We start from the raw sequence: 15,938 nt of genomic DNA, 5'->3' as shown, positions 1-15,938 counted from the left end.
GGAAAGGAGAGGTTTAGACTCTTGCTCATGTGCATTCCTAACTGTCCTCATGTACTTGAGAGTTCCTAAAAATGTAAAAGTGGTGCTATTTATTAGCTTGTTGCCTTAATGTGTCCGTTTTGGTCAGTTGTGATCTCCTCTCCCAGGATTTGTCTTTCAGATACACTGAGTAATAAAGCATGCAGTGGTAATGCACATCCAAGATACTTCCAGTACTTCCCATTTATATATGGACAGGGCCTAGACATACTGAAAAATATAAGAGTATGCCTCCTAACAGAAGGTTGTCATCCCTGGAAAATCTGTTGATTTTCTGACTTGAAAATAGTGAAATATCATTTTAATTTATTTTTCTTCTCTTTTCTAGGAGCAGCTTTTAGTGCTGGACTGACAGGAGGAATTAGTACATCTATAGCAGTATTTTGTCATGAGCTTCCCCATGAATTAGGTAACTAAGTCGAGAAACTCTGTGTTCAGTCTCTTCATCTGTACAAAATATTTGTCTGAAAGCTGTTGTGATACTCACAGTGATAAACATAATGCAAATGCAGACGCTGCAGGGGTGACCAGAACTTCAGAGTGGAAGGGAGCAATGTTGCTTCACAGTACATAATGATGCAGGATTATACTGGCAGGTGTCTACTTACAGCAGCTCTGTGAAGCTTTTTGAACACATTTTAAAAAACGTTCTTAGGAGCACACATTTGACATTTTGGTGTTACACCTGTGCATTTTATAGAGAATTTCACACTACTCTGTGTGGCCTTGTCTTACACAAAGTTAAGTTATATAAGTAAACACAAGCTTACCTATTACGAAATTGTACTAGATTGAACTGCGCATATACTTACAGCTTGCTTACTTGGTGAACTGCTAGCTCTGAATGGTCAAAAGTGAGGTAAAACAAGTACTTCAAAAACCCTTAGAGGTGATGAGTGAAAGCATTTTATATAGGCAGCTACTGAGCTATAGGTAAGTAGTGGGCACAGATGGGAAATAATAGAGCAGATGTTCATGGTCTGACACCAGTGGTACAATCATTAGTTAAGTGAAGCTGCTGCGGTATATAAAGGATTGCAATATATAGTAGTGTGCTTATAACTTGATAGTGTAATGTGATTAAACTAACCCTGTGTAAAAGGTGAGTAGTTCACTGTACATATTTTTTTTATTTTTTTATTTTGATATGTTTTGATTCTAGACTAAGCAATTTATTTCTAGCATATGTGACATGAGAATATTTTGTTAATTACCGTCATGACTGTATATCATCTTACACTTCTGATATTCACAAGAATTCAGTATGAGTGGAGTAAAATGATTAAACCTGATTACAAGACAGAAATCTAGATTTTTGTGGAATATCTACCTCTATCACCAGAGGGCAGTTGGGCACTGGAACAGGCTCCCCAGGGCAGTGGTCACAGCACCAAGCCTGACAGAGTTCAAGAAGCATTTGGATGATACTCTCAGGCACATGGTGTGAGTCTTGGGGATGGTCTTGTGCAGGGCTAGAACTTGCACTCGATGACCCTTGTGGGTCCTTCCAGCTTGGCTTATTCTGTGATTCTGTGTATTCTCTGTGGGAGGACCAGATCTAGACTCCTCAATTCACCCTTCATGATTAGTCACTATTACCTTTCTGATAATCAGCATGATGAGTAGGTGCCTTTAAATCATATTTTAATCAAGGGATTGCTGCACATAAATACAGTTCTTACAAGAGTTGTCATTTTCTGTTGCTCAATCTGACTTCGAGGCTCTGTAGCAGCATTTTTACTTTGGTAGTTCCTTGGATTGGTGAGGTAGTAAGTGTAAGCTAATTTGTTTACTTGCTCTCCTGAGAAGAGTTTTACGTCTGCTGATGCCAAACCCCTGCGTTCTGTCCCTGTTGCAGGTGACTTTGCTGTGCTCCTCAAAGCAGGTATGACAGTAAAGCAGGCCATTGTGTACAACCTGCTGTCAGCCATGATGGCGTACATCGGGATGCTGATCGGCACGGCCGTGGGGCAGTACGCCAACAACATCACCCTCTGGATCTTCGCCGTCACCGCTGGCATGTTCCTCTATGTGGCCTTGGTGGACATGGTAAGGTTGGGATGGTGCTGTGCCATTTTTGCATTCCGTGCATAAAACATAGGACTGCTGTGGCTGGGCCACTATGTGCTGGAGTTCAGCCTAGTGTTCAGGGTTGTTCTTCTCTAAAATTTAATCTTGGTATATTCTGAGAAGTTCAGTATGAAACTTTAGCATGAGCAGCTGGTAATACGTAGTTCTTGTGGTGATTAGCTTTTAAAGAAATTATCTTGTGGGAAAGTGCTACTGCTTCAGGAACTTATAGGTATGTTACCTTTAGTGTGTGTACACCATAGGTCCAGATCCTTCAGGCAGATTGTGTATTTATTGTCATGTAATTGTCAATTGATATGTATATGTAATGTGTCATTTTTTACATCAGTTTGGGTTCTTTTGTATATATTTAAATACTCAGTGAGTCAAATTAGTTGTCAGGTTATGTGTCTTTTAGAAATACAGTAATACAAGACCAGAAGGGTGTAAAATATTTGGGTTTTTGGCAGCTTTGATATCATTGTCTCTTCAGAATTCAGGTACTCAGAATAACAAAAACTACTCTAGCCTATCTAATGAAGAGCAATAAATAGACTTGTGCTGTGTACTACCTGAAGTTTACATTTTCTTCTGTAGTATCTTTTTGCATACTGTGTCTTGAAGGAACTCCTTTGTTTTCACCTCCTGCTTTCATGAATTAATTTCTTTGTAAACATGCTATTTCTCTTCTGTATGTGTCGTAAAACACTTTGTAAGATTTATTTTTACATCTTCCAAGTCCACTATTATTTGTTGCTTTTATCAGTACTCTTTGACTTTTCTTCATAGATGAGGAACAAAAGGACTAGCCAGAACTTTCATAATTTCTTATAGTTTCACATAGAATTTCTCTTTAATTGCCTGGAGCTATTATTCCCATATTTTAAAGGGATGTGTATGTGAATATGTGTAAGCATCTAACATGACAAATGAATGGCTAAGTTAATCAGCAAAGTCATTATAAAGGGTATATTTATAACAATGTAATTACTGTAGAAATAGGCAAAGCTTTTTATTACATTCACTTGAGCATGACAATTTTAATTGAGTAGAAGTACTCAAGAGAGCAGAACTGCTGGGCTGGTCCTTATCTTGAGGAACTTAATGTTCAATTAGATGTGTGATCCAGTAAAAGCTTAAGAAAAAAAAAGTCCAAAGGAAAAGTGTTTTATGATATGATCGTGTTTTTATTGACTGTAGTGGTTAGATAGACTTTAAGCTATGTCTTAGTGTGTTGTTTTGTAACTGAACCCTGGAGTATTGAGTCTTGACAATACCATCTTGTAAATTTGTCCATGTATAAATGGAATAGAGGTGAAAAAACTTTCTAAATTGTTTTTTTCCTTTTAGCTTCCAGAAATGCTTCATGGAGATGGAGATAATGAAGAGCATGGCTACTGTCCCGTGGGGCAGTTCGTTCTTCAGAATCTAGGCCTGCTTCTTGGATTTGCCATCATGCTGGTGATTGCCCTCTATGAAGACAAAATTGTGCTTGACATCCAGTTTTGACCTAATTCTGGTAATCACTGTGGTTACAATAATGTTGCTGTATGGCTTTGAGTCTGCACTGTTTCACTGTATGCACGTTGCTCGGAGGAAACGCGGTGGCTTGCACTACTTACACAAGTACAGGACATTCATTTCTGCCTAGATTAACTAATGCTTTTTTTCTAATTCAGATCAGATCAGGTCACCCAATGCAACTTCTACACTCGAGTGATCAACACTTAGGAAACACAAAATATGAGAAATAAAGGCCAAGTTCAGTGTACTGTATAGGGAGCACTGCTTGCTTAAGAAAGAAAAAGTACAGTGAATGATTTTCTTATTTGGGAAAATACCATTTCATTGGTACACTTGGACAGAACCAAGATGTTACAGTTAAAACTCAAACCTCTGCAAGGAACCCGAGCAAGCTTTTAGTGCCATATAAGTCCTGAGTAGTGCATATATGTATCTATATATGTATAGATCTATGTAGATATATACAGATATGCATACATATATATGTGTGTGTGCGTGTATGTATATATATATTAATTCTGCGCTGATTTTTCTGCATAGTGGTGACTTGAAATATTAAATCTTACAGCAGGACATGACTGGAAACCACTATGCCAGTTTAAATTTTTAAAAAGAAACCCAAAGCCTAAACACTGTTTAAATTCTTACAAGACATGTTAAGCTCACTCCATCATTTCAATCCTCCTGTGTAAGAAGGCAGGCTGTTGCCATGTACTCTGCAAAGTGTGACTTCTGTCGAGGGTCAGTTTGATAATGTTTTTCCCAACTAAGATTTATTTGATGTTTGTTCCTTGATATTAGTAGGAAAATGCAAAATGCAGTAGAATTAGTGTTAGCTTGGGGAAATCCCTGACGTTGGAGTTATTGAGCTATTTCTGGTTTTTTCTTACAGACGCTAAACATGTATTGTGTGCCACTTGCAGCATAAACTACTGAAGAATTGTGGCTGTGAATTTGTGCAAACTCTTTTAACAAAGAATCCATACAGGAATTTCTCCATTTTTTAAAAACAATTATTTTGAACTGTTTTCTTCTCTTCATGTTAAAACAATCCAAAGTTCAAGATGCTAGTTGCTGAACCTGGGCACAAAGGTTAAATTATGCTCTGTGTATGTTGTAATGGTAGGTTATTTACAATACTGTAATAGCAGATCAAATGTGTTTCTACAATGCCTTGTTATCAGACATTGCAACACCAGCCATTTCTGGCAGTAGAGAGTATGTAAGAAGATTTCTACTTCCAGTATAAAGGAGTTCATTTCTAAGATATTTTTTTACAATTTTGGTATTTAAATTAGATTATTAAAAAGCAGATGTGGTAGAACAATGGTATGTGTCATTCGGAAGAATAGACTGAAACTTTGGGCCTTAACTTGCTGGGACCAGCTGTCCTAGATCAGATTGTGCTGATATGCGTATATTGCCAGACATGAGTTAGTTCTTCTTGTACCCATCTCCTTAAAAAAAAATTGTGAGTTTGTGAGGAGTGCAAGTTGATTCTGTAGTACCAATCCTAAGCATGGTAGTAGCTTTTTTTAAAACATGCAGTTCGTCTATTTTATGTGTATGCCAGGTAAAAGCTGTATTTTGACTATGTGCCGTAAGTTTTGTTTCAGTCTGCTTGGTGCCAGTGTAGCTGCTAAGAACACTGATCCTAACGCCTTTAATGAGAGCCAGTTGGTATCTTCATTCCATTTCAAGTTAATGTGTTTCCTGTGGCCCTTTACTTTTGAAACTTTATTGGTCAGGTCAGCTTTTACTGAGAGCAGCTCATGTATTTTAAAGTAGTCGGTCGGTCGCCAGTATTTCTTCCTAATTCAGTATCAGGAAACAGTATTAGGGGTCCATTTCAAAGAAGGGTGCAGTTTCTTCAGTGAAGAAGCCAAAAGCCCAGAGTTCAGGCAGGCAGCCATTTCATGTTCTGAACTCAGGTTTTATTTTTTGCTCTTTAAACATGTTTACTGTTGGACCCTAATTAGCAAACACACTGTTGTTAGCTTCAGATTCCTGAATTTCTGCAGTGTAAAGCTCCTGGGTGACATTTTAGCATAGTGTTCATGTTTGGTCACTGAGTACCGTTTTCAAAGAGACTTCACTCACTGGATACCTTCTGAGGATCTAAGTTTAAACAATCTGTGTTTCTTATGTATTAAACTGACTTAGTTTTTCTTTTCTGTTAATTCTGTCAAGTGTAAGGGGGTCATTATGCAGCTGAACTGATGTTTTGTCAAATCATTTTTTAAAGCTTATTTCTCTTAATTCTTTTCAAATGAAGATTTCTGTATTTCAGGTAGTATATTTACTTTTTTATTAGTTGTAATATGGTTATAGCTTAATACACTGCCTCTGTAGGAAAATAGTTAACTTCCTTCCAAGACCATCTTCAGACAAGGGAAAAACGTGGTCATTGAAGGTAGGTACTGTATTTTTCATGGAATATAGGTTGTTTACTTTTATTTTCTAATATTTATTGCAAATATAACAGAGCAGTGTAACAGCTGTGACTTCTTCTGTGTGTTTCCGCCAGTATTGAATTCCAAAAGATTCTAATGTACACTTCTGTTACAGACAATCTGAATTCCACTACATTTCTACTTGGCTTCAACATTCCATTTTGCTTGAACCCAGAGTCTCATTTAACTTGTATTTGTTGGAGGGCATAAATGTTACTTGTATATTACAATGCTGTCACTGTGTGACATCCCATAAGAATTTTGATGTAAATCACATTGCACTCAATCCTCTGTGATTATGCTTAGAAAATGTTGTAGTTGCTAGATGCAGTGTGATTTTTTTTTTATTATTATTTTTTTTATTTTTCTTTCCTCTCCCCATTAACAACTGAGTCTATGGTTTAAAATGTGATTATGGTCCAATAAGATAACTTGCTGAGCTATTGGTCTTTTTGTTATAACTAGATCATTTTTTAAGATTTTATAAAGCTGGAAATGATCAAATGCTGTTTTGTTCATTGTCAACAGTGTTGTGTTCATTTTATGTATGTTCCTTATACGTAAGGAGCCTTCAGAAAATAAAAGCTATTCAAGGAGCAGATATTTTTGTTGGCTTTTATAAGGTTTTGTTGTGTACTTCTGTATTCTGTTTCAAATCTTGTGAAAGGCACAAATGCAACATTGTGAAAAAACTCATTTTGATTTCTCTATTTACATGGCATTTCAGGACTGACGTGCACTCCTTATAAGTGATCTGGAAAATGCCCCTACCTCCTGAAACTGCAATAGGTTTATGAGTTAAGCTGACATAATAATGCCACACCTGTCTGACCCGGTGTTCTTGTGGTTTGTCTGAAGGGAGAGTCATGACAGCCACAAAGTTGGTGGAATGGCCTGTAGTTGACAGGATCCCTCTTCTCTCGCTGGTCTTGTACACTGAGGCCAGGTAACTTGGTCACTGTGGGATGTCTGCTCTCTTACATGGCTTCAGCCATGTCTGCAGCAAAGAACAAAGTAGTCCTTTTCATCTCGGACAGCCTTGGATTGGCCAAAGTATTTTTACATTGTTGGCAGGGTCTTTTGTTTGCTTTTTAACAGATAGCTCTGAAAACTTCTTTCTTGTTTCCTCTTTCTTAGCAGATTGCTTCCACTCCCAAGATACACAACACCAAACTTCCCATTATTATTATTATTATTATTAGCAGAGGATTCTCAGCTCCTCTCAGACACTAATTTCTATTTCAACAACTTGTTTAGCACGCTTACAGAGCCAATCCCAGTCATCAGTGATGCTGCCACCATAATTGCATTCTCCAGTCATATAGTGAAGAACATCAGCTGGCACCTCTTAAAAAAAAGCTGGTGATCTGAGCAGCAGCTGAGCAATTCTCTGGGCAGCATATCCCTATCACTGTAATTTACTTGGAAGTCAACCAGAATTCTCACTGGAAAGTTTAAAAGCAGTTAATTCATGCTTGAACCATTTGATCTGCAGATCTTCAAATAATCATCCATCAGGTCATCCAGCATTGCTGCTTTTGAAGAATAATAGCACCAGAAATTTCCGTAGTAATGCAGCTAGAACTCCCCTGAGTACGAGTTTATGGAAAAATCTTCCAAAATTTTCTCTCCTTGTTTGGCATATTCCTAAAATAAATGTATGCTGTCACAGGCCCATAGCTATGTTCATGATTTTTTTTTTTTTTTTAGAAAATAAAGTCAAACATGCTTAAAGTCTTGAGGTTGGGAGAAACTGGACTCCTCTTAGGTGCATAAAAGGAAAAAATTGTGACTGATAACAGATAAATTATTTACAGAAAATCAAGGCAAGAGAACTGGGATGAAGAAAACCAGTCAGAAAAGGTACCAAGAGATGTTTACTACATACAAGTTATTATCGTTAAGGGAAGGGAAAAAAAAAGCCTCCCTCACTGGTAGGAAGTATATTTACTCCTAAGCTCTGGTCATAGGACATCCCCCTAAGAACCCTCCACCTCCCCACCCTCTCCTTCAGGAAGGAAACACACAATTCCATGAAGCTGCTTGAATCACTTGCCCATTAGCCACATTATTGCTTGAATTTGCCTATTGACCACTGATAACCAAAATAACTCCAGGCTGACAGTTGTTTGAGAATAACGCACCCCTGCCTCCTTCCTACCCCATCCCTAACTTTAACAGATTTTGGCTGCTTAGGAAGCTGGAGCATGACGAAGTGCCATGTATTGCTAGCAGATTCCAGAGGGGCTTCTATGAAATACACCTAACTCTGCAAACAGGGAAGGAAATGCCTTCTGCCAAACTTACACAAATAGATCAAGGTTCTCTTTAATCTGAAACAGTCAAGAATCTGGTATTCTCCCTGTCATTGAATAAATCACAGAGAGGCATTAAGTGTCTTAGTGTGATGTTTTACACTTCGCAGTAACATCGCCAAGAACGGAATCCACAGTTCCTGCCTGGAGACAGGTTACAATTCCAATGAATAAGGCCACTGTGGGAAACAAATGCTGCTCTGTTTTGCATGGCAGAACTTCTGAATTGTAATTTGAAAGTTTCCCAGATCTGTTATGTACCAATCATGGTACTCTAACCAGAAAACGAATGTGGTGAGCACTAGTGCAAGTAGACCTTGGCTTCCAGTTCACTGTCCCCGCTAAGCTGTGGCTGTGGCAGCAACCCAGCCTGCATTGGTACATTCACACATAGTCCTACAAAATGCAAGCGAGGGCTGGTGACCCTTGTGAGCAGTTGCTGTACCTTGTACTGGTCAAGGAAGGTGTGCAGCTGCTGTGCAGGTCAGTCGCATTGGAGCTGTATGGAATGTTCCAACCCAACGGCCCAAAATTCCACCTTTCTTGTACCAGAGCATGGAAAAAGCAGAGGCCTCACAGCAATGTCTTGAACACAACCTTAAAACCAAGTGAAATACTGTTAATAATTCATAGCTGGTTAAACCATATTTTTTTCTTGTGTCCTGCACAGTGGTGCTGTCTTTGAGTCACTCAAAGCCCAGCATCTCCTGCTCTGGTCACTGACTGACTGTTTGTGAGTCAGGGGTAACTTCTTGACACACAAAGGCCTTCAGCATGGTCATTAAACTGTCATGAGCACCAGTTCTAAATATTCTCTTAAACTCTCAAAGTGATTTTATTTTTAAAGCTATATATTCATTATATATAATCAGTATACATGACATGCAGCTATGTGTACAAGACCATGCACCTATGCAATTTTTTTACACCACTATATTATAAAACATTGCTCAAACAATATTTATGCTTTTTTTTTTCTCCTTATCAAGGTAGATTTATGGCCTTTACACAAAAACATTGTGTAGGAACTTTTGGTTTGGTTTGGTTTTCAACTGAGACAGTTTAGCAAAATATAGATCTCAGTTAGATGATCTACATTAATTATAGAAAAATAATGTAAAATCATGTAAAATATGCTTGCAAACAGACATCTAGTTCTAAAAAGAGTGGTGAAGATTTTCCCAGTCTTAATTTTTTTTTTAACTAGAGAGCTGTCTTATTGATACCATACCACAAATTTCAATTGAAGAAGTAGGAGATGAGCAATAAAATAAAAATTAAATTAAAATAAAATAAAAATAAAAATTAAATTCACTGCGCTATTGCCAGTTATCAAAACTAGTTGCCTTTCAGTGGAAAGCACCTATTTAATTTGTGAGGGTTTTTTTCCCCCAGACCGTATATACACAGTCATCAGGGTCTGCTTTAACTGAATCACAGAGTTGTAACATTACTAATAGGCTTTCTGCAGCTGTTGGAAAAGTCAGGATCAGGTATTGAATATATGATATTTAATGTGTGGTATAGTTTAAAATACAGTTTCAATCTTTTTTTTTCGTGCCATTCCACTTCACTAAAACCTCTTATCTGTCTTCCATTGAAATACTCCAACTACACATCCATTTAATCTGGAACTGTAAGATTCTGACAGTTTAAAAATACTCCTGAAAACAATATGATCTTACTCTTGAAGGATGTAGAAAATCTACTATAAAATGCAAGATACCTTTGCAGTTTGGTGGCTGGAGACTTGAAGTATGTCTGTCATTCTCAACAGCAGAGAATGATAGTTCCTGACAGAATAATAGTCAGGAAATGCAAGAAATACATCTTACCCCAAACCAGCAACTTTCTAGTGTTCTAACAGTACTCTTGTTACATAAGAACTGATTTGGGCTACTGGGGATTTTTTTTGTTGTTGTTTTGAATGCCATAATAACGACAGTCAAAGTGAAAAAAATCCGTACTTCAATTCTGCAATTCTGATGTGTAAATGTCACCCAAGATTCTAAGGTCCTATATTACTATGATGTTTTTAATTAAGTATTATATTACAATTAATGCATATTAGAAAAAAATAGCATTTTCAGATAAGATTACTTACAATAAACATTTAAACCATTACAGTTTTTTTCTTTTTTGCATTTTAAATTTGAGATTACACAAACAAATTAGTTAAATAGATCATGACTTCACAAGATCATAAAATGTGCCAAAAAATATTTAACCTACCATTTTCTTTAAACAATAGACAAATTATTCATACCTGAAAAATGTCCTCTGCATTATTTAGTGCTTTTTGTTAAAGAGAATCAGAAGATCAATTTGGGCAGTTAAAAACTTTGGCATTTCAACTTTTACTTAAATAAAGCTCCTTGCTTCACATAAACATACACATATGTACACATATGTGTACACAAACATCAACTATGTTAAAAAAGTCTGGAGATATTAAAATACTTGATCATCAGCAAGCTACAGAAGGGCTATCATGGAGTCAGCCCCAGGTGAAAGTGTAAATATCAGTGGTTGCACAGCCCAGGCTTTGAACTCTTCTACCATTTGTATCATCTAAAAGAAAAAGGAAAAACAGAATTAAATTGCCCTACTTAGGGTAACACATACTACTCTAAACATCTGAATATCAATTTCAAGGACAGTATCCCTGCATATAAAATTATATACAAGTACAGTCCCAGAGGAATCAATGATTTAGCATGTGTAAATCTAGGCAAAAACGATGCTGTAATAAAGCTGAAATTAAAAGTCCTATGCAGATGTTCCTTAATCTCATTTCTGTCACCACATCTGGACAGACTGACATGCTGGGTTATTTTCTGCACTTATTCCATCTGTATTATGGAGAGGATTTAAATTTTTCAAGTCTCATAATGCAACACCTTTCAAAGTTGTTAAGATCTTGGCTTAGAAAGCTGCTGCATACAGCAGACTTGAACACACTGGTATTTAAAATTCCTGCTGAAGCTAAGTAGGCTCTGTACCAAAATAAGAGACAATTTATAAAGTGACAGATTAATACTTTCATCCTGTAAACCCTTACAGATGTAATTCTTCAAAATATTATCACTAATTCTATCTCTGGACATACTCTAAAATATTTTAAAATAGAATAGAATCTTTAGAATATTATAAAATAACCACCAGCTCATCTTTAAAGAAATGCAATAGTATTTGCAAAGAGAATCCTAAGATTTAATATCTGAAAGCGAAGTCTAAGAAACACTAAAGGAGTCAAATAGCAATGTTAATTCAACCCCTCTGTCACATTCTGTGTACTTGGTCACACTGTATATTTTTTCCTTGAAAGCACCTGCAGATTTTATAATTGAAATGTTAAAAACTTCATGTTAAAAATTCTAGTTACTAATACAGCAACTTAGCATATAAAATTTTAAAATATATTATCCTCGTTGTGACCAGAGGGGGGAAAACTTCCAGTAGCTTCATTTCTCTTGATTGTCCTGCTCATAAACTCACCTGTGTTTTTGCTTTCTTTAAAAACTTACCCTGCTTTACAGGTGCAATGTGTCACCAATTAGTAATGCCTTAAATTTGAGAGCAGGAGAGAGGCTCTGGGCTCTGTTAACTGTGGGCTTTATAGATGGAGATGCTCTTGAAAGAGCTTAGTTCAGCTTCCAAGCTCTTGACTGATTTTAAGGAGATGTATGAGTATGAGAACCGTTTAAAAACCTTCACAAAGTGGCCTTTCCAAGAGAACTGCAAGTGCACTCCGGAGAATGTAAGTCTGAAAAATGGTTATTTTTCCTGTGCCTTATTTTTTATATACTGTGCCTAAATGTGGAGTCACTGTTAAGTACGTTCATGCTCAAGAAGAGCCCATTAAACTTGATGAAGATGAAAAGTTAAATACTCCAACTTTGCTCTGTTTGTTCCTCAGAAATACTGTAGTAGGATGGTTGGCTTTTCTGTGTTCAGTCTACTAGTCTAGCTGCAGAACTTAATATAGTTACTTTTTTTTGTTCTTGTCACTGAAAAGTTGATTTCTAGTATTATGTAGTCTTTCTGATTGCAAATTTCTATTCATGGCAAAGCAGCCTACATTAGACTGGAGAAGTACACATCCAGCAGGAAAGGATGAGGTAGCAGAATGATGGCTACTTAAAATTCAAATATGGAAAATATATAAACTTTAGAAAACTTAATGTTTCTGTCCCTGCAGGCTTTGACTTGAGCATTAAAAAAAAAAAAATAAAAAAAATAAAAAAATCTACCTGACTTCTAATTAGGCACACACATGAAACCTTCAAGCTGGATCTCAGATGAGTCATACTTCAGGAGTTATCTGAGAAGGTTTGGAAAACTGAAATAAACTGAATTTTTAGTGTTCTGATCAGACATGATTCTAAAGTGACAGGAAAACATAGAAATCCAAGATGTAGCATTTTACCCACATAATTTATATATAAAGGTTCTCTATGTCCAAGACATTTTTTTCTCTGAAAATATTCTCTAAAGTCCTAACTATGGCAGATCTCATGCACTGCTACAGAAATACCTGTGTATCGTGGCATTTACTGGTTGTTATCTGGTACAACAAAGCTATTCCAGTTGCCTGCTGATACCACAGCTATGCAGAAATCTTTTCACTACTTGTAGCCTATTCCTTGTTCTTTACTAATTGCTTTTTTACCTGCTTGCAGTCCTCACACTTAAAATTTCTTTTTCAGCCTGATCTGTGCTGATAGACATTGTGAGGAAAGGTGTTGTTTGCAAGCTCTTCAGAATTAAGTCTGCTCGTGTAAACACGAGCAAATGTGTGGGATAAGGCTGTCAACTTCTAAACTGTCCCTTGCAGATGGCAAAGGCGGGATTCATCCACTGTCCAAATGTAAATGAACCAGATGTGGCAAAGTGTTTCTTTTGCTTGTTAGAACTGGAAGGCTGGGAGCAAAATGATGATCCATGGTAAGCACAGATGCAACAAAATTCTTGAAGTATTTCTCCAAACTTCTTTGACAACATTCCCTTAGTCATTATAAAGTTACCAATTTCCTCCGTGACAGTTCACAAAACTGAAGTTTATCTTACCTAATAACCTTAAAATAGTTCAAATAGCTATTGTCTGAGATCCACTAGATCTATTTCTTGTGTGTTCTATATGATACTTGTTCTGCTGATAGACAGTAGAAGTACTGAAGAGACCTGTCACTTCAGATCTTCATCTCCTGAAACGTAACTTTTATGGGTTCAATATATGTTCTTATTCTGGGTTTATTTTGCAGGGAGGAACACACCAAACGTCACACCTGTGACTTTTTATCTCTTCCTAAGAACTTTGAAGACCTTACAATGGAGGAGTACTACATGCTGGAGATGACACGGCTGAGAACATTCATTGTAAGTGTTAACCAAATAATCTTCATATAAGATTCAAAGCGAGAACGTAAACAAGAACCTCTATCTCTAAGATTTCCAAGCGTCAGCCAGGAGTGATGGTATAAGGTTAGAACATGACTTATACTGAAGTAATGATTTACATGCATTATTGGCTAAGAAATCTGCACCCAGACACTTCTCAGTGTAGTCTATTGTCTGGCTTTTGAATGCAAACCTGTTTCCTTTAGAGGAAACCAGCAACTTATTACAGCAGAAAAAAAATATATTGGGTACAATAACCAATCCAGGAAGCTCAACAATGAGCAGCTCTATCATCTTCAGGAGGGATGAACAACACATGTGAAAAGACAGAATTTGACCAGATCATTGCTTCACATGTCCAGTTTTACATATAAATCAGCCTAATTAGTCTTTCAAACTTTAAAGCCCATCTCAAATGTTTTACAGTTCACCAGTTTTACTCCTCGATCCCGGGGTTTCGTGCCACAGTACTGGCATGTAAAAAAGCACACAAAACTGAGCTGCTCTGTTAATCAAGATCAGCTGATCTTTGATATATGAGCCCTACTCCCATGGATACTAAGAATCAAGTAACCCAAGCTCCCTGATAAGTTGCAGTAAAGGTTCTGCATCTTACTTCTTGGTGGGTTTGCACAAATAAGGTCTTTGCTTTGCTAATAATATTCTGTATTAAATACATACCTGGTGAACATCAAAATTAAGTATTTAAGGTCCCTATGCAACTGATTAAAATACATAAGAATAGGATCACATGGTGCAGTGGGAGCAGTCTGATAACTTAAAAGGTGTATTAAGAGTGAGACACTGATGTTATCCAACCTGAACTGTGAATGATTTAGAGCAGTGTTTCAAGGTACAAAAAGGGTCTTAGAAATAATATTACTTTATTTCTAAGTAGAGTACATAGAAAACTTGAAGCAGCAGCTTCAAGTGGGAACACTTTGTGCCCAAGAATCCTGTCACCAATAGCTTGGAGGGCAATCCACTGGGCTTGTTTGCCCTCTTGAAGCACTGATGTCCTAACATGCCCTGAGGAGTGAGATCATGCCTCTTCACACAGAAGATCAAAGTTAAGTCTCCCTCCCTGATGTGATGTAAAATGCAGCTAAACAGTAGGGTCACATTTTACTTTAAAAGAAAAAGGTATACTATACATAGCCAGAAGTGGTCACTGAACTCAGCCCTACTGGCAAGGCTGGTGGAGGAGTTTCTGAATCAAATGGGGCGTGCATATGACACACTTGCCAAACTGCTCTGCACCATTCTAACAGCCACAGACAAAAGCAGACTTCTAAGCTAGAATTTGTGGCAGATCAGTGGGGTTTTGAGGATCTAAGATTTGAATCTAGTTGAACTGGACAGTTAAATTTCTCGGTTGAAAGTCTCAATTTTTGCTTTGCTTTAAGTGCAGAATTGGCAGACGGATAATAAACTCTTTTGAAGAAGAAGTTGCCACAACTAGGAGGCATCTTGTGGATTACTTTGTCTCCAAGCATCAGTACACACCACCACTGCCACTGCCTCTCAGTGATGATCCATCCACTCAGCACTCAGAAGGCTCACACTGCCAGTCAAAATAAGACCAGGAGAAGTGAAGTGTCAAGTCCGATTCTAAAAGTTTCTCTTCTTTATGTGGTACAGTCATATCTTTATCTGAGTATGAATATAAAGGAGGAAATGTGTGTAGAGAATTCCCTTCATAGGGTCTCTGGAACAGAGTTCAAAGCTGTTTATACTAACTCCTGTCTTTCATAATATGCTTTGTTTTTATGCTTAAGTGTGGACTAATAGTAGTCCCACTAACCTGTGAATATGTGAAAAATGTCTAAGCAAATACTTATATTATTGTGGGGTTTAGCAGACTGATTTTTTTGTTTTTTGGAATAAAGATTCAGAACTCTGAGTACCTTTTGTGATATCTGTTAAAGGCTTATACCAAGACATACTCAAATCAGAACAGTTCTGCTTCACAACACTTCCCATAGAACCAAGTGGATCCCTCTGCTTTAAGTACCTACTTAAAGCACTCCTGCTTACTGTTAAATTATCTTTTGAGAATCGACAAAATTGTCACGGATAGTGACATCCAGCAGAAAGAGCAGGTGTGCTGAACAAGGGAAGACACAAGGTTTGTAAG

At 37.2% G+C, this 15,938-nt stretch overlaps 2 protein-coding genes across 6 annotated transcripts in view; both read left to right on the top strand.

The window, feature by feature from the left end:
- Positions 1 to 6,687, top strand: part of SLC39A10 (solute carrier family 39 member 10) — a 37,286-nt gene extending 30,599 nt beyond the window's left edge. For 4 of the 5 annotated variants that reach the window (XM_027730653.2, XM_039378869.1, XM_027730651.2 and 1 more), the window contains exons 8-10: positions 368 to 448; positions 1,898 to 2,088; positions 3,460 to 6,687. In XM_027730653.2, coding sequence (XP_027586454.1) covers positions 368 to 448; positions 1,898 to 2,088; positions 3,460 to 3,618 — 431 coding nt within the window. In that variant the 3' untranslated portion in view covers positions 3,619 to 6,687. The remainder of the gene's footprint in view (positions 1 to 367; positions 449 to 1,897; positions 2,089 to 3,459) is intronic. The other variant, XM_027730652.2, reaches the window with a different exon arrangement.
- Positions 6,688 to 6,759: 72 nt separating this feature from the next.
- On the top strand, positions 6,760 to 15,689 carry LOC113992932 (baculoviral IAP repeat-containing protein 5.1-like). Its single transcript, XM_027730657.2, has 4 exons — positions 6,760 to 12,161; positions 13,239 to 13,348; positions 13,666 to 13,780; positions 15,208 to 15,689. The coding sequence occupies exons 1-4, from the start codon at positions 12,024 to 12,026 to the stop codon at positions 15,379 to 15,381; spliced, it is 537 nt and encodes a 178-aa protein (XP_027586458.2). The 5' UTR covers positions 6,760 to 12,023; the 3' UTR covers positions 15,382 to 15,689.
- Positions 15,690 to 15,938: the final 249 nt, after the last annotated feature.

This window comes from Pipra filicauda, unplaced genomic scaffold, assembly GCF_003945595.2.
Source record: "Pipra filicauda isolate LSUMZ 115617 unplaced genomic scaffold, ASM394559v2 scaffold149_size4050908_pilon, whole genome shotgun sequence".
Classification (NCBI taxonomy): Eukaryota; Metazoa; Chordata; class Aves; order Passeriformes; family Pipridae; genus Pipra; species Pipra filicauda.
Note: the sequence above shows the minus strand (reverse complement) of the source record. Positions and strands in the feature narration are given on the sequence as shown.